Source organism: Enoplosus armatus, chromosome 6 (assembly GCF_043641665.1).
Source record: "Enoplosus armatus isolate fEnoArm2 chromosome 6, fEnoArm2.hap1, whole genome shotgun sequence".
NCBI classification, from domain to species: Eukaryota; Metazoa; Chordata; class Actinopteri; order Centrarchiformes; family Enoplosidae; genus Enoplosus; species Enoplosus armatus.
The window spans coordinates 21,051,703-21,077,168 of record NC_092185.1 but is presented as its reverse complement, the minus strand read 5'-3'; the positions used below and the strand labels follow the sequence as shown (position 1 = coordinate 21,077,168).

The 25,466-nt window shown below is 43.8% G+C and overlaps 1 protein-coding gene across 1 annotated transcript; it reads left to right on the top strand.

Moving 5' to 3' along the window:
* Positions 1–10,694: 10,694 nt before the first annotated feature.
* LOC139287030 (solute carrier family 45 member 3) lies at positions 10,695–20,776 on the top strand. Its single transcript, XM_070907994.1, has 5 exons — positions 10,695–10,842; positions 15,033–15,223; positions 15,353–16,016; positions 19,974–20,239; positions 20,333–20,776. The coding sequence occupies exons 1-5, from the start codon at positions 10,695–10,697 to the stop codon at positions 20,774–20,776; spliced, it is 1,713 nt and encodes a 570-aa protein (XP_070764095.1).
* Positions 20,777–25,466: the final 4,690 nt, after the last annotated feature.

The window sequence follows — 25,466 nt, the reverse complement described above, 5'->3', positions numbered from 1 at the left end:
CACAAGATTAAGCATATATGGAGGGTCTTGGTGTGTGTGTGTGTGTGTGTGTGTGTGTGTTCATGCCTTCCTGTGTATACTACTAGTTAGAGAGAGAGGACTTTGCCCTTCTCTTCCATCTTTCCCATCTGGTTTGTATAGCATTTGACTGAGGCGTTAATCATTGTGCCTTGGGGCCACTCCTGCTCTGACAACAGCTGGAAAAGGGAGATGGACTTGTTGATGTCCATCTGTCCTTAGGTCTGTCAGTCCTCTATGCACTGCTGTATTAACTGTATCCATGCAGCTGGAAGGTTCATGACCTTGGTGTTTCTAGTTTCTTGAAAAACAGCTGGAGTGGGCCTCCCTGGCACCATTTCCTCTATCCGTAATGTCTCTCAGCCCTCAACTTCCTACAAGTCACACAGTGACTCTATACTACTATTTTTTTCCACAAATATTTTTAAGTTTGCTCACTTGGCTTTATTTTAAGGAATCGCACCAAGACTGTAAAGGCCAGTTCGTGCTTGCCACATCCGCAGGTCCGTGTGGGTCCCTCTGGGCTGTACCGGACTGTATGCACTAGATGTGCTAGGAAAGCAAACCGGATGCTTGTTTTCTTGTACTGTTTGTTTTTGTGTGCCCCGTCCTTGGTCCTGTTCTCATTAATTAGTCGCACGTACCATTTTCTTTTTCTTTTTTTTGACTTTTTCTAGTTGTTCAGCCAAATACAACATACAAAAGAGCTGAAGATGTTTTGAACTGGGCTGCGTACACAGGCGCCCCATGTAGTATGTATAGAAGCCATCCACTGTCTGCATGCAAGTCCACAGCTGGCTTAATACCTCCACTGGTGTCTTCTTCCTTGCTGCCAAGAACAAACCTCGCAGTGAAAACGAGACCTGGTTACGTGGCCTTATTGTTCTTAAATGTAGCTACTAGGGGCTGAACAATGCAATGTTTCCGCATCATCAAATTGCAATATGTGCATATGCAATGGTCACATTGCAAAGGAATCCATGTAATAAGACAAATTAAGCCTGTCATGGCAGACTACATAGGTCATTTTACTGCTTTTATATAAAATGAAAACTAGTAAAGTTTAGAAAGTGTAAGACAAGCCTGCATTGTGTAATGTTGAATGAATGAGAAACTGCCCTCATATCTGTAAAATCTGCCTAATCATTGATTGATCCAATGTAATTGTAATTAGTGATCCAATGTAATTGTAATGATCATTCATATCTTGTGTCTGTTATTTACGCAAGACACAGATGGGTGTTTGAGTTGACACGATTTAGCCCCGATCTTGCAGCTTAAATTACTGAAACATGTCCTTGTCCTCATCCCTGTCTTTTGTCTTTCAACTACAACGAGAGTCCCTCCTAAAGACAAAGACAATCAATAGAAAAGTAATAGACTGTGTTCCACAATGTACTCTCTCTGTCTGAACCCCATGAGTGTTTTCCAGTATGTTCTACAGTAGCCCATGCATGTTCCTGTAAGGACACCTCTTTTCTCAGTGTGACTCCTTTTCAGGAAAAGATCCTACCAGCAAGTAATGCTCACTTCTTTTTTTAGGGAACTTGAAAACATCACTCTTTCAGTTGCTGTTTCTGATGTTTCGTTTCCAGCTGGTAGTCTAGCTAATGGATCTAGATGTAAGTAAGGCAAGATGATTACCTCTGGGATTCTTCATGCAGGATGTTGTTATTAGTATGTAAAACTATCATATAAAACTCAATAGGAAAGAGAAAAACAGTCTTTTTTTACATGGTGTGTTCCCATTTATTTTATTATGGTTTTATTCGGTCCAGGACTGGATGTTCTTCACCTCAGTTCCTGTGAAAAATCCCCTGTGGCAGACGTGTTGCATTAAAAGCAGTAAAAGAGGAAAATGTCATTTGTTCCAGGAAAAGGTCATCCACAGTCACTACTGCAATGTTGCATTCATTATCGTTAGTAGATATTTTGATGACAGTATACATTAGAGGTGGAATTGTGCCAGTATTTATTTGACAGAACAGAAGTTTTTGGCATCTCTGTTGTGGACTTCAGCTGACACTTCAACTGCTTTCAGTACTTAAACTTTTCACAATTATTATTATTAAGACATGTTTTAATCCAATATCATCAAAGCATGTGACAATACCAGTGAGTGGTGCACTCATATCACAGTGGAACCCACATTCTTTGGGGAAATCCCTGCATTTCTCGCCGACACATGTCAGATTTTTATTAAGGAGTTAAAAAAGTGTCGTAAATGTTCGTCCTGAAATTCAGTACGTTGGGAAAACCCTACAAACGTAGTTAACTTGTTGCTTTGAGTTCATTTTCTCTTCGCAGGAACAAACATGTGTAAAGCAGTCTTGATTGATCCTAAAGGGGATGTAACGTGCACGGCTTTATGGATCATAATTTGAATTTTCATTATTTATGATACTATGGCAGCTGGGACAGTCGTGTGGCAGTGTGAAACAGATGGTCCCGTGTAAATAAAACACTGATGGGATTCTTAAGCCTTAGGGGACTATCTAGAAGAGTCTTGGACCATCTATGTTAAGTCCTAGTATAGATAACTCCTGGAGAATGTCTGATGCTCTTAGATGGTCATTGGAGTAGTGCTAATCCTGAAGGCGCTACATGTTAAAAGCTATTAGATATGTATAGAAGCTCTGTGTTTAAGCATCAGCATCACGTATTTACTTAAAGGTTAATTTGCTGTGGAAGCACACAATGAGTGATTGATCCTTCCCATCCCATCCTTCGTGCTATGTATAATGTGGGTGACATTTAGGCTTTATTGGGTCCCTGCTGCTATGCCAAGAGTAGTGGCCCTTGAGTTCTATTTCTGACACACTGTTTTGGTTTCCTTGGTTTATCAAAGCAGAGAGCAGTGTGTTGTAGCTTATTATGGGCATGTTGGGTTTGGCCTGCACCGGAGAAGCAGAGTTTGTGGAAAAGGCTACCATGGAATTAAAAGCTTCTTTGCCTGCACAGAGTGCTCATGTATCTTTAGCCAAAGCTGTAGTCAAGCACACACACCATATAAACAACAGAAACATCATCCTGGACAGGAAAAAGCTTGAAGATGTGTAAGGTTTTAGTGCAGTATCATTTTATGTAGTAACAGAGCCATTTGTTGAGAGAGCTGTCAGCTGTATGGAGAAAGTAAGTGGCTGGTATGTTTGTAACTTGAGGTTTGGGGGGGGCGTTGGCTGGAGCCTCAGTTTTTTTCACAGTATACCTCATTACTCTTCTACTTCCATACAGTTCTCCTGGACCGACACAATGAAAACCTTTTTGGTGTTTTCCATTCCTAGTTAATCATTAGGCTAGGAGGCTGTGTGTTGGAGACATGCATATTTGTACTTGGGGTGGGTAATTGCACACCAATGGGATAATATACCTTTTTAATATAAGGAAGGGTGTTATTAGTGGTGGGTGTGTGTGTGTGTGTGTGTGCTTGTTGTGATCCAAATGATTCATGAGGGGTAAGACATATTCGGTAAGTCAGGACACAGAAGTCCGAGCTGAGTGAATGAGGCCCGGCCTTTCTCCAAAATGGGATTTTCAGAATTCTCTTAATTCCAGGCGAGCCGCTCCTGTTGCCGAGAGGAAGTGCTGCCAGCAGCCATTCTCTGCACTCTGTCTTCATATTGATCTGCCTCTAGGCTCCAGAAATGGAGATTCCTTAAAGCCAGCCGTAGTCTAATGACATTACTCAACACCCCCCCCCCCCCAACACTAACCACCCTTCCCATTTTAGATCTCCCTCCGCTCCACTCTTTTTCTTCCTCTCACTGTTATCTAATTAAAAGCTTTTCTATAGAGGGTTGGTCTTGGCCTCCAGGCGTGGGGTACAGACATGGCAGCCAGCCGGGGGTGGAGTGATTGTGTGTGTGTGCGTGCGCAAGCAAGCAGTTGTAGGTGTATGTCTGCGCGTGTGTGCATGTACGTATCTACTCAAATAGGCTTATTGCTGGCTGAGCTGGTGAACCAGGAAAAGGGTTAAAGCAGTCCATGGACAAGCGGTCATGCAGGAGTATGAGCTTAAAGACTGGGTTGCAAGAAGGGAGGTAATGAGAGAGGGTGGGAGAGCTGCCCCTGCCCTGATAGGCAGCTGAACATGATACGGGGTCAGGGGGTATAATACAGAACTTTTAGGGAGTGGTTATAGATAGTGAGGGAGAAGGGGGAGTGGCCTCGGTGTGGGGTTGTTAGGTGATATCAATTCATTCTTTGTTTCCTCACTGCCTGTTGTGGTCCTATTATACAACACAGGTGAGTGTGTGTCTCTGTACTAGATTTCAGGCTTGAGCTTTGGTCTGATTTTTGTCTTTCAGACAAAAATCCTGAGGGTAAAACAGAAACGAGTCGTCTTTTGAGACTGAGACAGACAGACAGACAGACAGGCAGAAAGCGACAAGATTCCTCAAGTGCTTTGGGATTTTCCCAATTCCCACCTTACAGGCTGAGGCACAGAAGGGAGGGAGGGAGGGAGGGAGGGAGAATAATGGGAGTGAAGCAAAGGAGGTGGGCTAAATACGAGAGGAGGGAACAGGGGACACAAAAAGAGGCAGGATAAAAAAAGAGTCAGACTCTTGAGCTTAGAGTTGAAGCAGGTGGTCAAAAGAGTCAGTGCAGATATCTGCAAGTGAGTGGAGTGGGTTTATTGGATAAAGAGCAGCATTTAAAATAGATTAGATGCTCAATTGTCAGTGTGTAGATGGACCTATTTGAGCTTCACTTCTTTGGCTGGTAAGTACCATTTTGCCAAATAACTCCACTCCTTTGTGGCTCATCATGTTATTTAGCTGTTATCACACTTTCTCTTACATTGTCTTACCTCAATGTGTGAAAGAGCAGAGGTGCAAATATTTAATGTACAGGATGGAAGAAACCTAATCAAATGCGTTTCTTTGTAATAGCAAAGACACTCACTTGTAGTCATGCATTTGGGATTTTTAGGTGCTGTCAATCAGCCAGGCATGATGAATTTCCTCTGAATTTGATGAGCTCATTGTAGCGTATGAAATGAAACTGTACCTCTGTATTGTGAGTGCCAATGGTAGTGAAAGGTCAGCTGTACCTTTTTTTTTTTTTTTTTTTTTATAAAAAGGTCTAATATAAGCCATGTCCTGGACCGAATGTTTTTTTTCAAGTTTCAATGTAACCTTTTATCATTGTTACAAGAATGTTCTTTTACTAACATGTATGTGCATGTGAAAGGATGTCAACCAAGCCATTTTTTTGATTTACAAAAAAAATAAGGGTTAAACAGGCTAATTCAACACCCTGATGCACGTTACATGAAGTGTTGAAACATGGCTAAATTAATGATTTGACTTAACATGTTTATGTTTTAAATAAGGTAAGGAATTCATGGACATCTGCTGACAGTAACTGAGCGTTGATTTCTGGTGTGTCATGAGTTAGTTTGATTATAAAAAAGGAACACAAATTGACAATGTAAAGATAGAATAATAGGAAACACAGCTGTGTTGTTGAGAAATGAATCATAAAATGTAATTTTTTCTCTGCATCTTATAAACAACATTTCATGCTTGCATGTTACAACATAGTGCTGAAAACACCAATTAACTGGTTGCTGATTAAACCCAATTAAAATGTTGACTGCTCTATTAACTAAATGTAAACACACCTGATCATGGTTGAATGAAAACTGATTAGCGTTTGCATTCCCTCTTATTAGCCCTTTCACCTTGACACAATAGGTTTTCAGTGACTGGAAAGCCACAGTCCGCAGGGAGGCACGTAATCAGCCACATTGACTCACAAGAGGCTACACGGCTGAACTCTGCTGCACTCCATTGTTTTGCTATTTGCATGGGCCGATATGATAACGGTCACCTCCCTGAGCCGTAGCTGGCTTTATTCTCTTGTGTGGACAGAGGCGCAGGCCCTCCCTTGGTTTCACCCTCTGACACACACACACACACACACACACACACACACACACACCCTAATCTCACACCAGGGCAACTCAACCTAGCCTGCATTCCTCTCATATTCACCTGATAAGTGTGATGTGTGTGGATGTTTTTGTGTGTGGTGTTAGTGTATCTGTGGGGATCCTCTGTAGTCTCCCTCAGATAAGCACTGATACCCACTTTTCCAAGGTTTTGGTCTGGAGTCCGTTGGTGTTTAAAACAGTGTTGGGTTATTCCTGTGTTCTGAATGAAGTACTGAATGTGAACGACTGCTGTGATAATACATTTTCCACTCGAACCAGAAACGTCATGCTCTTACTAAAATAATTCCTGAAGACACTGATAGCCTTGCTCTCTCAGGAGCCATGAACTATTAGGTTCTTGTCATCGTTTTGGTCTTTTAAACTTAAGGGACTTACTGAGTCATTGTCCTAATTAGGTGCAGAGACGGAAAGAGCACTTCACATTTTGGCACTGCTAAGAAACCCTCCAGAAATAAAGACAAGGTCGCCTTTCCTGCTTATAAGATGTATGTCCTTCCATCGTATCTTCTCTCAGAAGCACTACTTTAAAATAACTGGTGACAGGTCGACTTTTCATTTAACTAGGCAGCACAGTACCAAAGGAGAATATTAGCAGCAGACAGCTTTGAAATGTTAGGCTGGTCACATGATTTGCGGTGAAAGGCAGGGTCAGGGGTCACAGTGACGGATGTGGGTTTAAGATTACAGGCTGGTGGGTAGGGTCAGCACGGTCAGGGCTCTCTTTCAAGTGAGCAGAGGCAGAACACAAATCAATCGCTGAACTTTTTATTGAAGTAGGTTAAACAAGTTCCACGTCGTTATCCACTTGTCAGTAAGAGATGGAAGCGGTGTGTTTGGAAAAATGGTGCCAGGCCATGGAATGATGACGAACACCCCCGGTGGAGATAGGGGTTGTTCCATCTTACTTGCTTGTCATATTCAGAGAGTAGAGGAGGAGAGCTAGAGAGGAAGGTTTGCAGGAAGTAAGCCAGGGGAAGCATAAAAGCTGGTCCTGCTGTCCCTCCGTGCAGACGGTCAGGTCTGCTGTGCAGGAACTCAAAGGGAGGAAGGCCACAGTGCTGCAGCCATTCAGCTTGAGCCAAACACACATCCAGACCCTCCTGCTGAGGTTTCTGCAGCCACAGCCTCCACTGTGCTTGTGGCTCTGATGTCATCTCAGAGCAATTCCTTCCCCTCTTCTCTTCTAAATCCTGCTGTCTGCTGGTAGACCCCCCACCCCTGCCCACCCAACTCCACACACACACACACACACACACACACACACACACACACTTTCTATATCCTACCATCTATATGAATGTTTCGTTAATAAAAGACTTGGAAATGGACTTGATACCTCACTATATCACATTACTCTCCCTGGCACAATGTATACAAAGCCTGTTTTGTATTGTAAGAATAGTGCTCCGAGTCATTAGGACCGATTTTTGGGGAGGCCTGCGGCTGAATAGGGCATGGTAATGGATCAGTGAAAGAGCTGACAAAAGTAGCCCCCCCGCCACAGCCACCGCCACCACCACCACCACTACCCCTCCTCTCACCACCCTGGCTCAGATTGTAGTGTTTAAACACATAAGGTGACATGGAGGGCTGTTTGTCGAACAGTGTGCGTGCGTTTGTGTCTCCAAGGCTATGGGAAGAGGATGAAGGGCATGACTGGAATACATTGTAGAGTCAGAGGTGTCATTAAGCGAGTGGTGGAATGACTGAGTGTGTGTGTGTGCTTCTCTCTTCTGTCCCTAAAACGCAAACTTGAGTGCTGGAGAGCTGTGTTCTGCTTCATGCCAATGCCACAAGCATTGCATTGGCTAAAGAGCACCATATTTAAAACAAACAAATGGATTTTATTTTTATCTTTGACTTTGAGGTGGATAAATGGACTGATAAATGCTCCTCTGCACTAGTCTCACTGTTATCCCTGCCACCGTCTTTCAGTCCTTCCATCCTCCTCCCGTGTCCTAACTCTGACTTGCCACCGCCACTCGGGTCATGACTTAAGAAACCATTCAATTTACAAAACCCTGGAATCTGACTTGCATTTGGGCAGGCCTCCAGTCAAGCTGCGGCTGCTTGGGTGGACAAATCAGATTTCTCTGTTCTTGCCGCTGGGGGCCCTTCTGTTTTTCTGTGAGAACGTCTGACAGAGAGTCAGCTGGGGCTGCAGTAGAAAGCATTCACACCGAGATTCGGAACCATAAAGGCATAACCAGTCGTGGGCAGATATGTCAAAAGCGTCCTCTTAGAATGCAGGTCAGAGACGAAGCTGACCTCAGGGGTTGAGGAAGGATAAGGAAGAAATGCAGAGGAGAGGGAGAGGGAGGGGGAATGTACATATACACACATACAGAATATGTTGGCAGGGGGTTGTAGTGGCCAGACAGGCCGTAGGGGCAAAGGCTGGTCCCCTGATGTGTGTCTTTCAGTGTGCCCAGGCTGGGTGGGAATGAGATCTGACGGGTGTGAAATGGTCCTCTCTCTCGGTGACCCAGGCCCCTGCTAGGCCCAGCCTGCTAACACTGTCGCTTTGTCCTTCAGATTCTCAAAGAGCCTGTATATCAAAGGACTCATGAAGACCGAGCTGGGAATGTATGAATGCTGTAGGAACTCTGGTGGCATCATTGATGACATTCAGTTAATGTTGTTGATTACAACGATGTGAAAGGCACAAGAGGTTTTAGATGGAAATTGTAAGTCTGGGATGCCTGATGACAGTGATTTGCGCAAGTGGTGTGAAACTATGACGTTTAAGGACAGGAACCTGAGTTGACAACAGAAACTACTTGTTTTAACGCCCCAAGCCACTTTTCCTGAGAAAATCTTTAGTGTCTTGATTTTCTTGTTCGGTACATGATCCCTAACAAGAGATTTTTTTTCCGACCCTACAAGGTACATTTCCTTGGAATACTGTATGAATTTGATTAAATCACTTACTGAGCTGAGCACATTTCTGTGATTAACCAAGTCTTGTTGGAGATGACAACATCCATTTTGTTTGCTAAGAGAGAACAGATGGGCAGCATTGGCAGAGAAATGTCACACCAAACGCAAATATAGCACCTTGTTGTTTCTGTGTTTGCGGCTGTTCTGACTGTTCTTGCTCTTTCCCTCTGCTTTAAAGGAACGCACACCGCATTGGTGGATGATGACGATAATGGTAATTCTGGTTTTACTTCTTTTTTTTTTTTTTTGCTCACTAGGAAGCAGTGAGATCTGTACACGGATGCACACAGATTGGAGGCAGTCTGATATATTAACTGAAGACATGCTGCTTCATTAATCTGTTTGCCCTGGTTGTTTTTTTGTCTGTTAGAATTAAAGTCACACTTCATTCCGTCAGATGAATGTCAGTCAAATTTACGACTAAAATTGCTTGGGCTGGTTTTAGAGTGAACAGGGATAGGATGGACACATAATAACACAATAAGGCATGTAATGGAGAATGTCAGCTATTGCCACTGGAGAAATTATCCTTCAGGGCGTGGTTGACTTGTCTGTCAGTGTGGGGTAGTATGCAGAAAATGAGAAGGAGACAGCTGTTGTGGTTCACTGGCGTGTTTTGTTCGTCTTGATACACAAAGCTTAACCTCTGACTTAAACACATCACTGTGGCGACACAGGTGATGACTTTGTTGTCACTTTTTCTGTATCTGGCCCAACATAGCTTTCTGTCTTTAAAACCTAGCATGGTAAACCATGCTGTGTAATATCATCCCTCTCTCTCACGTGTGACTTAATCTACCTCCTGCCTTAAAGTCTCTTTCCAGGTGCTGAAGACTGTCTCATGTGCACTCAGCTGAACAATGGTAGGAATCTGCTGAACGTTTCTGGAAGGCGGACTCGCGTATGTGACTAAAGCTGCAATCAGAGTTTAATAATACAGATAATGACAGGGTCAGCCAAGGAAAGGCTGGATTTTAGATCCTCCCGCTAATACTAGAGTGATTATGGAGAAGGGAAAGGGAGACATAGTAAGGAGAGAGATGGGGAAATTAGAACTTAGACTTCTTTTTTTAAAGGTTGATGTGTGTTTTGAGCAAAGCAGCAGGGAGAGAAAGAATTCTCTTGGCGAACGGTTTGGTGCGTTTGCCACGTCGCTCCAGCTGACTCATCTCCTCTGTCCGCCTGTTGTTGCTCTTGCTGTCCTGAAGCTGTAGGCGAGGAGCTCTGAGAATACATCAATACCATATCCTTGTAACTGTCGCTGCTATTTCCAGAGGAGAATATGTTGGAATCTACGTTGATCAGTTTCTGTTGTGAGAAAGCTGACATTCCCCATGCAACCTGAGGCCACTGACATCCAGGTGTAGCAACCTGGGAATGACCTGTCTGACGTGGCGTGCCTTAACCTTTACTCACAGTCTTAAACGGCAGCAAATTATAGACTGTGTGACATGCTATGAAGAGATTATGTCATATATAGGCGTTTCTTCTCATTTTGCTGTTGAAAAGTTGCTAAAACTTTCTTTCCATTTCTCACTGCTCTCCTTTCCTCTTCCCTGCTCCTCAGATCCAGAATGCTGAGAAGAGGATGAATCCTCCAGGTCATCTGAGATATCCACGTGTCTTTGCTGCTGTCCCTCCCCGACGGCCCTCTCGTCCCACTGGGGCACCATCTGCCTCCCCACGCTCCCCCCCTTGCCCGGGTCCCTCCCCCCTCCCCTGCCCCCACTAGTGGCCATCCCAGAGGGAAGGAAAGGCGAGCCAGCCCCCCGTAAATATGCCTGGATGGAGGTCTCAGTGGCGTCTCGTCCTGCTGAACTCCCTGACCTGTGGCCTGGAGATCTGTGTGGCAGCTGGGATCACATACGTGCCCCCACTGCTGCTGGAAGCTGGAGTGGAGGAGCGCTATATGACCATGGTGCTAGGTAAGGACCTGGTAAAGACTGAGAGTGGGGGATATGGCTACCAGGCCTCTTCGCTACCTCATAGTGTGTGTGTGTGTGTGTGTGTGTGTGTGCAAGTGTGTGCAAGTGCCCATGTTTTGCTTCTGCCTTATTGTCTCTCACACATATGCACAGTCTCTCATCATTTCTCCCTCTCTGTCCCATTCTGACAAGGTACTCATTAAACATGAAAGGCACTTGCACACACTCTTAAGGATAGACTGCTGAACTGCTAGGATCCAACTATCTCCTCTGTGGCTTGTTTACTGACCACATGAGTGATTGTTTCTTGTCCAAGTGTTTTCTTGTTTTCAAATGATAGATTTGTACAGCCCTCGAGTGCCATTTATTCACTCTGGAAAACGTTGTATATTGTCATAGGGCTGGAAAGAAGTGAGATTTTATTTAAATCCCTTTTTGTGAATGCTTTGTTTGCTGTGGTTACATTAAAGCCGTAATGCAAATGGAAAACTATTTCAGTAGCTGCCGTTGACGTCATGAGTGTTATTGTAAATCAGAATAGGCTGTACCCTCCAAGGAATGTAAGGTTTTATAAATTAGTTTGATACACAAAGATGTGACCTTGGGGGGGGGGGGGGGGGGACTATGCCGAAGGGCTCCTATCTTCTTTCCCATTCAGGTCATAAAGACATAATTGAGGCCGTTACACAAATCAGTGGCCAAATCACCTGTTGTTTTGTTGAGGTGGTAATCAGGTGCTAATTTAAAGGCAGCAGGAGGGCAAACTGCTGGAGGAAGAGCCACGATCTCCAGACTCACTGACACATAGTGATGCCTGTCTCAGGTTAACATCGCACATTGTAAAACAAGGAGCAGCTATGATTTCACTAAATGAGTCTCATTTGCTTTTCTGTTGGACTTTTGTGGGATTTATAGGGCAGATACATAAGCATATTCACTGAATAGACTATTGCTACATACTGTATAATCTTTACAGCCGAAGCTCATTTGCAATGTGTTTTGTCTTTTATTAAAAAAATAAATATACATACATACGTACCTACTGAAATTTGTATTGTCCTACACTTAACAGCTGCACAATGCTTGACAACTGATTAGCTCTACCATGTATATCACAGCTTTCCTATGGTTTTCCACAGTATTTTATGTAGTTGTTTTGTATAGGATCCGTTGAGAAATGTCAGTCTGGAACTAGAACTGGCAGAGAAGTTTTATCTATTGCAGCACTTTAGAGGCATTGTAACCCTGTTGTTAAACAGCACCACTCCTTGGTTAAAAAAAGGTCTGTCTTCCTCTGACATACACTTAAGATAGGGTTACACATTGATGCCACTGAAAAGCACAGGGAATGCTGGAAAATACAAAACCATTGTTTTTGCCGGCTGAAGATGTGGACAATTCAGATGGAGTGTAAACATTGACTCAACTGCAAAACAAAAGTTTAAAAGAAATTCATCATGGAAGATTTGAATCCACAATGCTCGTCTTCTGTTTATGGTTTAAACATAGAGGTGACGGACATTTTTCCCAACATAACCTCACAGCCGCTTTTTAAACTGCTGTAGTGTCAGACTGCTGCTGAACCAAAGAAACATGATTGTTACCAGAAGCTAGTTTAAAGTAATATAGGAAGGCACCTGTTAATGACACAATATAGGCAACAGTGATATGACACATACACTACAATAGCTTTGCAATAAATACTACAAGCTCATAATATACCACTTTCGTTGAGACTGTGCAAGAGAGTTATTGAATCAACTGTTCTGATCTCAAATCTAGGGTGGTTTATGCTATTATCTTTCAGTTTTACATACAGAATGCAATACATTTTACTGATATCATTTTTTTACAATTAAGTACACCATCATATCCAGGAATTCTGGGAAGAGCCACGAAAAGCAGCTGATTTTGCTGTGTGTGCAATGCACTGCCTTGTGCAACAGCCGACATACACACCACAAACACTGTAGAGAATGTGGAGCTGACCGCACCATTATGTCTGGCCAACGTATAATTCAGTTTTGCCTCTGGTTATATTTGTGGCTTCAGTTGCCTCAGACCTTTCAGTCTAACAATAGTCTGTAAGAATTTACTGAAAGTATTTGGAACTCTTCCTGATGCAAACATCAAGACACACAGGTTTTTATTTGAAAAAGGTCAGTCATCTTGGTGCTCACAGATTCGTGGCATGTGTGTACATGCACACAATTAGCACCACCCATATGGTATATATTTGCACACTGTAACTCAGTTTACTTGTAAGCGTTGTGAATAGTTGCATTATCCTGTCAGCCCAAATGGCATTCACATGGTCTTCACTAAAGGCGTCTCTTTGAGACATTGTCTTGTGACTATACAGATGATAAGTGAGTCAATTCCACCAAACCAAAGGGCTCCGTGTGGATGACAGAAGTGACTATTCAAGTATAAACAATATACACTTCTACTCTTTCGTGTCTGTAACAGCTGCTGGTGATATGAAGAAAAATTATTTCATTGTAGAGTTCGTCCCCAACAGCCTGCACTGTAAGCCAATCTGGAAATGGCACTCAACCTAATTCTCATCTCCCTGTATTATAATGGAGTGCCTGAGTGTTATTTGAATGAAGATAGATATTGTGTCTTGGGAGGGTTAAAGCCAATTCCCCCAAGCAGTAGCGTTGGGTTCTCAGATGGCTGCTCTCTACTTTATCTAATAGCCGTTTGTTGGCTGCTTCGTCCTCCCAGTTGTTACTTTCTTTCTCTAGTTTCCTCTCTGTTAGTGGAGAAGATACTCAGTGCTGAGGTGTCCATTACTCTTGTTATTTTAAGCATGTTTAGGTGTGTATTTAAGTAACAAAGCTCATTGTGGAATGGGACACATTTTATATTGTGTAGGATCAAATGTGGTGTGTGGGTTACACTGATACATACAGTATGTTTGCGTCTGTAAACAGAGCTGGAAAGCAGCTTGCATCGTATTCAGAGGCTGGAAAGCATGCTTTGGTGTGTGTGTGTGTGTGTGTGTGATATATAGTATATTGCAGGGACGACTGAGAGTGAGCAGCTACTGAGAGTGTATGTGAGACTGTATGTCTTACAGCTGTAGACGGTGACGATTGTTATGATGGGCCTCCGCAGCTGCAGCAAGAAGAAATGTGGCGAAGGTGCTGACTGCCTGGCTGCAGTCGACATGTCTGTCTTTCTCACGCTGACTGCCTGTCTCTTTGTCTGTGCTCGTCTATGTCCCCACTTACCTGCCCTGTCGTTGGGTCTTTCTGCTTCTTCATGGGTTTTGGAGTACTCTTCAGACACCAGATCTTCCTTTCTCTCTGTTTCAGTTTCTTGTTAAACTGTTGAACGATTACAAGTGGATCTTGGTTAAGTTGTGTGTTCTAGTCGTCTTTGCTGTGGTGTTTTTAACCCCTAGTGGTGGTGTAGAGCAACATTTCGATGAGCAGGTTCCCTATTTGTATTTTATGTATTATGAGCATGTGCATGAGGACATGAATTCACAGTATGGCCGTACAAAAAGTGCCTTTTGATGAGAAACATTGAATGTAAACCAAATTGTGCTTGTCTATAATGAAAACTCCGCAGGGTACCTTTTTAAATGTCAAACTGTGGCCCCAAGATTGGGTCGTTTTAGATACTGTATGTGTGTCTCTATGTGAACGTGGTGTGTTCTAATTAGCGAGACCCGACCCCATGTGGAGGATGAGCTCTGGGTGGGTTACCTTCAGGCAGCAGGCCATCTGTAGGAACCATCACCAGTAGTCAGTGAGGATGGCAGAGGGGCACATGCAGTTTACCCCCTGGTAGGGCAGCAGCAAGGAGGACTTGACAACCAGTCATAGTAGCTGCTGTAAGCCACTGAAGCTGAACAGAGATTTAATAGACACGTGTGTTTTTGGCGTGGGATATTGTGAAAATCAACTTGGAAAATATGAGTGTAAATGCAGCGTGTGATTTAAGGACTTCATAGCAAAGTGATATCAGTGTTTCAAAAGGAAAATACCCTGTTCCTTTTTATGCAGTCTCTTTCAAACATTTGTAAATTCACATTGTGCACATGGCGTTGTCTGAATTTCTTTCCACTTTGTCCACGTCCTCTGTGTCTTTGCTGTCTGTCCTCTACACATTCTCTGCTCTGTTAGTGTTCGTGAGGGCCTCTGACTTCTCCTGTGTATCCCTGGTTCCGTCCACAGGTATTGGTCCAGTGCTCGGCCTCCTGTTCATCCCTCTGATTGGCTCAGCCAGTGACCACTGCAACAGCAGTTATGGCAGACGGCGGCCTTTCATCTGGCTGCTGTCTTTGGGAGTCCTTGTGGCGCTTTTCATCATTCCCCACGCTGACGTATTGGCTGCACGCCTTGCCTGGGGTGGGCGCACCCTCCAGGTAGGACACCTGTTTAGTGTTTGTGATTGTCACCCGACAAGAAATGAACTTGTGTTGTACCATGATGTTCCATTATATTCACACCTGTTGACGTTAACTCTCCTTAATGTGGTTGTTGCTTTGCTACAGGTGGGCTTCCTAATCTTAGGGGTGGGGCTCCTTGACTTTTGTGGACAAGTATGCTTCACACCACTGGAGGCTCTTTTGTCGGACCTGTATCGGGACGAGGAGGACTGCGGCCAAGCCTTTGCCATGTTCTCCTTCATGGTTAGCTTGGGAGGCTGTGTGGGTTATTTGCTACCCGCGCTGGACTGGAGCCGCGGCCTGCTCTCTGTTTACCTAGGAGGCCAGGCTGAGTGCCTCTTCTCCCTTCTCATCCTCATCTTCGTCTCCAGTGTGCTCATCACCATGAAGGTGTCTGAGGAACCCTTGTGTGCCAGCAGCGGCTTGGCGGGTTCTGGATCCTTACTGGAGTCGGGGGGCGGCGCAATCGAGGCCGGCCGGTGCGGCGTGCCGCGCTCATGCTGCTACCTGCTGAAGTGCAAGCTGAGGATGCTGAAGTCTGGACCCCTGCTGTGCCTGCTCAGGACATGCTGGTCCATGACCCCGGCCATCTACAGGAGCTACTGCCATGTCCCTCGGGTGATGAGGCAGCTGTGTGTGGCTCAGCTCTGCAGCTGGATGGCTGTCATGTCTTTCATGCTTTTCTACACAGACTTTGTGGGGGAAGGCCTGTACGAGGGCGTGCCAAGTGCATTACCAGGAAGTGTGTCCAGACAAAGATACGATGAAGGTCAGTTCTCCTCTTTCTACGGTGTATTGAAGGTTCTATGTGTTATGTGAGATTATTATTTTTGTCTTCAAACGATGTGTTTTTAAATGTGTGAGTGGCTCATTGTAGTATACACATGAATATTATGAGATGGTGCTTTCATTAATCCCTCCACGGAAGTTGAAAAATCTTCATTACGTATGTTTGAAACAACCTGCCCTCGTGCTAGTGAGACTCCAGACATGTCCTACCTTTTGTCATCAAGGCTTAACCTCCTCTACCTGTCCACATAAACTGGCTCCGGGTCCATCCTGGCTGTGCAGTCTGCTTTGTCACAGCAGGACAGGATGCACTCACATTCCTCAGGCACAGGTGGAGGACAGAGACAGAGCCTCTGTTCCTGCATGCCCACATGCCTTCCTGCTGCCCCTCATTTTGACTCCTGTCAAGGTATAGGACGTATACAGCAAAGAGCAGCCGTTAACATGCACACTAACGCAAGACTTTACGTGAGATGATGAACGTTTTGTGTAGTTATGCCTCTGAACAAATAACAAATCCTTTGGGTAAGTATGCTTAAGCCAATGTCAAGCCAGTCCAAGGCACCCCAGATATTACTTTCAACCCCTGCACTTTAGAACTTGTAAACTAATACACAGTCTTTGTCCTTTCCTGTTCCTGCTCGGTAAATCAGAGTTGTCACTAATCCTGCTAGACAGTTGTATGGGTATATTCTAAAGCTATGCAAATGCTTAGCTGTATGACTCAACCTGAATATAACCTTTCAGATAGACGGTGTACAGACAGATAAACCTGAACAAATCTTTTGTGTCAGTGCTTTAAGAGCGCCGAGCATGCTAGGAAGACTTCTGTCTTTGGTATATTTTACCAGACAGCGTTTGAGAAAGAACAACAAAGGGGAAGAATGAAGCTGAAGTAAACAGATATAAGGCAGACCATCTTGTTCATGTTTAGAAGTTGATTTATTAACATAGTGAGCCATGTCTGAGTCAAGTCTTTTAAGTCTCCTTTTGTTTACTGTTCAGCCAGACTTCCTATCTTACACCATATTTCTCTCCCTTCTTTTGGCTTTTCCGTTATCCCTCTCTACTTAACTATGTACTTCTTTGCTTCCCTTCTCATGTGATCATTTCCTACTACTGTCTATCTGTTTTCTCATCATTTAATCCTTGTTCTCAATTGTCTCTCTCTCTCACCATTCTCCCTCTTTCGTTTGACATTTTTGTCCATCCATCCACATTCTTTTCTCCTCCCCCTTGTTCCACCTCTATCTCCCTCCCTTACTTTTGTTTACTTTTTCTTAAACTTTTCCTCTGTCTCTGCTCCCTCTGCTTGCTGGACCACGAGGAATGTCACACTCACAAAGAATTAATGTCAAGGAATCAGCACACAAAGAACATGTTCATTCAAGTCAGGTAGACGGCCAGAGCGCACATTTCTGAGGTCTGTCAGGGCTGCGTTTGTTTAATCTGAAACACAGCGGATGTTGTTAAACCACATCATTCAGCTTGCAGATGTTCCTCTGCAGGTTATCTGCTTTGTCTGTAGTTGTCTGCATGGACTTTTTTTAACTTAATTTGTAGTAACTGATATTCTTTTGGTGCTCATCTTTCCTACTGGGAAAGGGTTGTAATACAAAGTACACTGCGTGCACAATTATTAGGCAAGTGAGTATCTTGACCTTATCGTAATTGTCATGCATATTTTCCAACTCCAAGCTATATAAACTTGAATGCTAATTGGATTTAAGCATTATCAGGTGATGTGTATTTGTGTAATGAGGGAGGGTGTGGCCTAAAGTGATCAACACCCTATATCAAGGTGTGCATAATTATCAGGCAGCTTCTTTACCTCAGACAAAATGGGCCAAAAAAGAGATTTAACAGACTCTGAAAAGTCAAAAATTGTAAAATGCCTTTCAGAGGGATGCAGCAGTCTTGAAGTAGCTAAGCTGTTGAGGAGTGATCACCGAACAATCAAACATTTTGTTGCAAATAGTCAACAGGGTCGCAAGAAACGTGGAGAAAAAAAGACGCAAATTAACTGCTAAAGACTTGAGAAGAATTAAATGTGAAGCTACCAGGAACCCATTAACCTCCAGTGCTGCCATATTCCAGAAATGCAACCTACCTGGAGTGTCCAGAAGTACAAGGTGTTGGGTGCTCAGAGACATGGCCCAGGTAAGGAAGTCTGCAGCATGCAGCCAGCAAAGGCCTTAAAGATGACAGAATAATGACATGGCCCCCTTCCTCACCTGACCTAAACCCTATTGAGAACTTGTGGGCCCTTCTTAAACATGAGATTTACAGTGAGGGAAGACAATACACCTCTTTGAACAGCATTTGGGAGTCTGTGGTTGCTGCTGCACAAAACGTTGATCATCAACAGATCAAGAAACCAACAGACTCCATGGACGGAAGGCTCATGACAGTTATTGAAAATAAGGGTGGCTATACTGGTCACTGAATATTTGTTGAAATGTCTATTTATTACTCTAATAAATGAAAATAAACAAGTGAGATGGGAAATGTTTTGTTTTTCATTTAGTTGCATAATAATCCTGCACACTAATAGTTGCCTAATAATTCTGCACACAAGTTTGAGGTTTATTAACATTTTGGATTGACTGAGAGCACTATTTGTTCAAAAATAAAATTAATCCTCAGGAATACAACTTGCCTAATAATTGTAGTTATCTGTGAAGTGTGTGTTAAAGAAACAGCCATTTCCCCATAATGCAGCAGTTCTCCTGTGCATAGATTCGGCAACATTCTGGCTTCGTCCCATATCTCCGAGGGCTTGAATTTCGGTCCTCATTCGCTCCTGTAGTGTTTGTAAAGTGGGCTCGGCAGCTTTGCTTTCCAGGAGTAACGCGATCCACATACTCCTTTCACATAAGTGATTCTCTGCTCTGCTGCTGAACTTCTGACCCAACACTGTTCACTCAGAGCAAGCTGAGAGATCAGGCTGAATGCAGACTGAAATTAATAACCGTCCAGACATGTACTCAGTCCAGCTTCCATGGGTTAGTACTAAAATTACAAAAACTTAATTAAGGGGTGATTTAAATATGTGGATACACGGGTAACATTATTAAAAATGGAACAATTTTCCCACAGCAAACAAAATTCCCATGTTGACTGCAATTTATTAAAAATAGTGTCATTACTGAAAACTGTTGCTCTCTGCGATTCTGTCAAAAGATGAAAATCAAATTTTCACATCATACTGTGAATCTAGCACCTTGCTTTAATGGATTGAGTTTGGTTTTATCAGATGCAGGACACGATGCATTACAGAATTAAAACCTGTCACTTGTAGACCGTAGACGGACTGTTAATGTATTTATTTGGGAATTAAAAAACCTTTTGACACCATGCAGCAGGCAACATAAAGGTATCTAATTCTGCCAAGGAATCTGCAACTTTTCAGTTGTTGAGACCAAATGCTGGTTTTCTTGCTGGCTCACCGGGCCAGACTCGGGCAAGGAGGCACATTGCCTCAGTAAAAAAGGACTGGCCTGGGTGTGTCGCCCTCTCTGGCTTTTCAAGGATCTATCAAAGGTTAATGTTGTCTGTGATGGTCCAAGTCAGTCACCCCAAACAGTGTGTCTGTGCCGCAGAGCTCTGTGAATGTCTTCCCACTCAGGCGTGTGCCTGTGTGTTTATGAGCTCGAGCAAACAGTAGGGTTTATGGCTGTTCACAGTGCATCGCAGTTTAACCTCGACATGGCAGTGGTCAAGCATGCTGTGCATTTTTCACTAGATGTGGCCATAGAAGGAAATGATTAGAGTTGATGCAGATGTCAGATAGTTTCTGTACTGACAACATAACAGGACAACGTTTTGTAACAAGGCAGTCATCATTACAGCTGAGTCTCCTACAGAGGGTGCCTGAGAGAAGCTATGAGTTTTATGGGCTCAGCTGGTTGTGATACAAGTTATATTTTTGTTTCAGGTATCCGTATGGGCAGCCTGGGCCTGTTCCTGCAGTGTGCTACCTCAACCTTCTTCTCCCTGGTCATGAGTCGTTTGGTTCGCCATTTTGGCTCACGGTGGGTCTACCTGAGCAGCATGGTGAGCTTCACAGTCTCTGCTTTGGTCATCTGCCTGTCCAAAAGTGTGGTCTTGGTCACTGTAATGGCGGCCCTCACTGGCTATGCGTACGCCACACTGCAGACTCTGCCCTACACACTCACCTGCCACTACCACAAGGAGAAAGAGGTAAGAAAACATCTAATAACTTTGTACACAAGGATAGTGTGTCGACAAAATCTGCAAGATTGTTAAGTTGGCTCTTTTCGTGTCTTATTTCAGGTCTATATGCCAAAAAGAAAAACCAAAAGCATGCATAAAAATGGTATTACAACCAAGCGGGACTCTGTGTATTTGAATCCTGTGGAAGAGGACGGCGGACTGACCCACAAAACGGGGACTCCCTACGGGAATGCCTTCTTCAACCAGGACAGTTATGAGTACTACCCCAGTCCACACAGCCAGAACGGCTCATCTCCCAGCTCAGGTGGCACCGAACAGGAGGAGGCCGAGTCGGGGTATGAGAAACGTGGTGTGGGTTTGGACTTTGCCATCTTAGACAGCACCTTCCTCCTCTCTCAGGTTTTTCCCACCCTCTTCATGGGCATGATCGTTCAGTTCGCACAGTCCGTCACTGCCTATATCGCCTTCTCTGCCATCTTCGGTGCTGTCGCTATCTACTTGGCCAGTCATATCATCTTTGACCAAAAGGACCTCAAGACCTGAGACTTGGATGCAAAAGATGTGGGAGTGATAAATATCAAATAATCAATCAGTCATTCAGGTTCCATGGGTGGGCCTCAACAATGCACTACTGTTTCCAGAATGCCTTGCCGTGTGTTTGCTTTTACGAAAGTTCTGCGTTGGGGAAGTGTGTGCGTGTGTTAGTGTGTGGCAGGTAATGAGTGAAAGTGGCTAAACGCAAGAAAATGTCACAAGAGACGTGTTATCTGCCAATGATGCGCAGTTTCCGTGTTAGAGCAGGGATTGTTACCTCCCACCTGAGGAGTCAACACCAACTGTGTGCTCAGGTCAGGTGTGGTACTCTCCGTACCGAATGCAATTGAATTCTATAGAAATCTTTCTCAAAACCTTTTGTTGTGACATCTTTTCTGTCCATTGTCTATTTCCTCAGGTACCACAAACAAAAGATTTACTGTAGAACTCAACATCAACCTCAGATACACAGCTACGAAACCCTTTTATGTTTTTTTATGGTCTTATCCTGAGCTATCCACATTTTTAACAGAACAGTCAAAACAAAAAGGCAAACACAGAATTGGCTTGTACAGACTCATCTGCAGCATCACTAAGCCAGTCTGGAGACTGGTAATCATCTTAGACAGGCCTGTCTTTCTTCACAACGGCAGAAGACGTTCAGAAAATAGAATTACAAGTGGGACCACTGGACTTGTCCATCCAGGATGGAAAACACACTTAAAGGGGGTACTCCAGTGAGTATTGCAACTCCATAAAGTTGGGGGACTTGCAAGAGACAGATTAAAAACACATCTGTCAAAATATCTTTGTCTTTTACTCTCTACTATGGGTAAAGTTTCAAAAACGCTGGATCCTACATTTCCCATAATACAACACTATCATCTTTCATTAGACCTTCCCTACCTGTTCAGTGCCATCATCTTTTAAGCCTCAGTTTGTTTTTCTTTCAAATATTTGAAATCTCAAGCCTAAAGGCCCTTTCAGACAGAGCGCGACAACGGCACCACTGCGCTCTGAAACCCATTATTTCCAATGGCTTGCACCGCACCGCACCACGACTGCTTTTCACCGCGTTGAGCAGAGCTCGCGCTGCGTCCAAAGTTCAACCAAGTTGAACTTGACCCAAAGTTCAACCTAGTTGAGCCCAGCGGTGAGCACAGATCAAACTGCGTTGTGTCTGAAAGGGCCATAACTCAAGATGACCCTGATGACATCACTATGACATCATCAGGGTTATATTCTCAGACTCGACGAAGCTCCTCCAGAGCTACAGAGGCCATGATATAAGTTTTTGCTGGCTGAGTTAGTATTTTCCATGATGAGTACCCCTTTAAAGATTTAGCTGTGCTCTGTTGTTGTCCCCATGTTATGTTTCCCTGTGTCATCTGTTAATTAACGAACAGTTTTACTGTAAATATTTTGTATACAAATTTACTGTATATCCCTATGGGAATTTTGTTATGCAACCTGTTGAGGTGAGGTTATTGACTGGTTTGAGAATGAAGCTGTTTACTGGAACTGGAAATATTGCATCTAACATCCTCTGCCTAGGTTAACAAGAGTAGTTTAGTGGACTGCCATTCTGCCCAACTATGCTTCTGATCAGGACAGTTGTCTCAGGTTAGTACCTTGTTTTAGTGTCCCATCCTGTCCTCATGCCACTGATAACACTTTCCCCGCTGCCTAAATCTTCATGTTTTACTGTATTCTCAAATGACAATCTAGGACATCCAGATGGGCTTGTTATGTAATGCTGTATGTAAACATGTAGGGGGGATGTCTCATGGAAGTCCACTTCATAGCACCCATTCCTGAAAGACCAAAAAAAAAAAAAAAGAGTAATGCAGTAAATGGAAATATTTGGTTACTGAAAATGATGCAAGAGTAGGCACTGTATATTGGTGGGCTGAAGGACAAGCTGTGTGTGTGTGTGTGTGTGTGTGTGTGTGTGTGTGTGTGTGTGTGTGTGTGTGTGTGTGTGTGTGTGTGTGTGTGTGTGTGTGTGTGTGTGTGTGTGTGTGTGTGTGTGTGTGTGTGTGTGTGTGTGTGTGTAACATGGAGGACAGACGGTGAGAAAGCACGATTAATATTTAAGTGCGAGGCTAATGAAAAGTGATATGACCATGTTTTTCACATTGGTTATGATAAACTTTTGACTCACTGGCCCATATGATGCTGTATGTTAAAATGTGTTGTGGCCTTCAGTTGAGCTTTTGAAATTGGCCAGTTGGTGTAAACACCATGGTTGTTTCCAAACCGGTGAGTTCATTTTGAGCATTTTGTATCCAGGTTGTCTGTTGCTACACGAGGGGTGATGAATTAGGTTCAGCAGATACAAATAGTCCTGAAGGATCTTATTGCCTGCGGTGTGCTCGCCATGGGAGAAGTAAAGAACGGCAGAGGATTTGTTAATCATGTTGACACTACTGCAGAGTAGAACACTCAAGCAAACCCCCCCCCCCCCTTGTCTAGCAGTAGTTAAAGTGTCAGAAAAAAAAGTTGTCTTACAAGTGCCTGTACATTTTTCATTTTTCAAACTTTTTTTTTGTACATATGTATTTATTTATGCTTTTATTACAAAATAGCACGTATTAAACTATTGGCCTCTTTGGCATCTTTCATAGGTGCAAGGCTGTTTCTGTGAAAAAAGATAAATTATTTGTATAGATGTGGTATAGAAGCATCATCAAAGCTATAATTTATTTCATCATTACTGACCTTTCCATGTAGCTTTGTTAACATCACAGAGCAGATGATCTGCTGTCAGTATATATCTGAGCAGCTGCAGATGAGAATACTGAAAGTCATCAGAGTCTGCCCCTGTGGTCATTATCCATGTAGCCTGTATCAGCTGAAAACTTTATTCCTGTCACACAACTAAAATGCTTTGTGTTTCTTTTTTCTGGTGCAAATAAGAAACCTCTTCATTTTGTCAATACTGCTTTATCTGGGTCTTATATAACCACTCGTTACTTCTTATCAGAGATCTGTTTTATTGTTAAACTTAGCAGATAAACACTGCAGATATCTTTAACTGGATGGGTGGAGTTGTTTTCAGTCCCTATCGCTCTCAACCAAATATCCTATTTCATTTCCGTCAAAAAAAAAAGTGCCAGTGGTCCGACTGTGTTAAGGGCAGAAGTCATTGTGTGGTTTCAGTCGCTTGTGTAATTGTCATAAATGCATTCAGTCGTAACAAAAAGTTGTATTTCATTGTCACTATACATCCATCAGATTGTGTATAAATATGCAGTTACCAAATAGATTTTATACAAAATAAAAGAACTGCATTGTTAATGAGATGTTGTCCTTGACTGATTTAATGAAACACATTCTTCTTCTCAATATAAAAAACAGAAATTATAAGTCCGCATTGCATACACTATTTAAACTTAAAATATTACATAATATGGATCAATTCATTCTTTTTTTTTTTAAATTGTAAGTCTGTATTTATATGCAGTTTGGTCTACAGACACTTGAGACTAAAGGCTGTACAGGGTTGGTTATAATGAAATGGTGCCATCCTTTGGAAATCCCGGGGAACTGACGTGTGCAAGAGAGACCGCTGGTGCGCAACTGCGCTGGCCTCACTGACGCATGGGCATGCTGCTGGTGGCATTATCTATTACATGGAAAAGACGATAGGCTTTCATGTTGCAGGGAATGGCATGCTGGCAATGTGTGCCATTTCATGACGGGCCTCTCCAGCTTGCTCCTCACAGTTCTCACGAATGCACCATGGGAAATGCACGGGTTGTGGTGCACTTATGAAAATGTGATACTTTTTTCAAATGCCACTCTGGGCCTTCATTACGCAAACGCGCTGTAAAGCTGGGGGGGTGGGGGGTGGGGGGAGTCGATGTCTTGCTCAAGGACACGTCAGCAGGGCGGATGCTGGCCGACATTGGAGGTCTTGAACCCTGATCTTAGCGACTGAGGGGCGGCGGACACCCTGCTGGCTCTGTGGTCCAGCTGATGTGTCAGTTTAGGCCCAGAAAAACACAGGTTTGCTGGGGAAAGTTCCTGAACGGCGTAGCAGAAGAAGTGGGACCACAAGAGCCCTGTCATTGCTCTCCGGTGACAAGTGGGCCTGTTTTTACACCTTCCTTCTAAATAAGGAAGCGGCCTGACAGACATATGACCACCGACCCAATTTGGGAGCAGCCCGAGTGCCCCATCGCGTCCCACGGCCGCTGAACGCCACCAATAAGCTTTCTCCCCTTCCAGCCCGGCAGTGACAGTACAGGCTATTCCCCTCAACTCTCCACAGACTTGGTATTTTTCCTGCTGTCAGCACCCTCTCTACCCTTGTATTGTCCCAGCGGTGAAGTCAGCATGATGTCATCTAGGGATGCGATAGCCCTGGCAAGGTTGAAACTGGGTTTTTGGTGAGTGGTGGAGGATTTACTCTGAACTCTTGCCGAGAGGGAGACGGAGAGGGGGGAAGAGAGAGAGACAGAGAGAGACAGAGAGAGAGAGAGAACGAGAGAGTGTGTGTGTGTGTGTGTGTGTGCGTGCGTGTGCGGGAGAGAGAGAGGCGCGGAGGAGCTGCAAAACATGGTAATCACCACCACCAACATCACCATCATCACCATCACCTCCAGCTCTGCCGCGCACTCTCCAGTCTCCTCTCCTCCTCTGCACCGGGGCTTGCGTTTCATGCCCAAAGCCCTGATCTGCGCTCCAAAAATAA

What these genes read in the sequence shown, in the direction of transcription:
- LOC139287030 (XM_070907994.1), top strand. Translation starts at nt 10,695, where the DNA reads ATGCCTGGATGGAGGTCTCAGTGGCGTCTCGTCCTGCTGAACTCCCTG. An exon ending in CAGACAAAGATACGATGAAG is followed by an intron (nt 16,017 to 19,973) that starts GTCAGTTCTCCT and finishes TTTTTGTTTCAG; the next exon opens with GTATCCGTATGGGCAGCCTG. An exon ending in ACTACCACAAGGAGAAAGAG is followed by an intron (nt 20,240 to 20,332) that starts GTAAGAAAACAT and finishes GTCTTATTTCAG; the next exon opens with GTCTATATGCCAAAAAGAAA.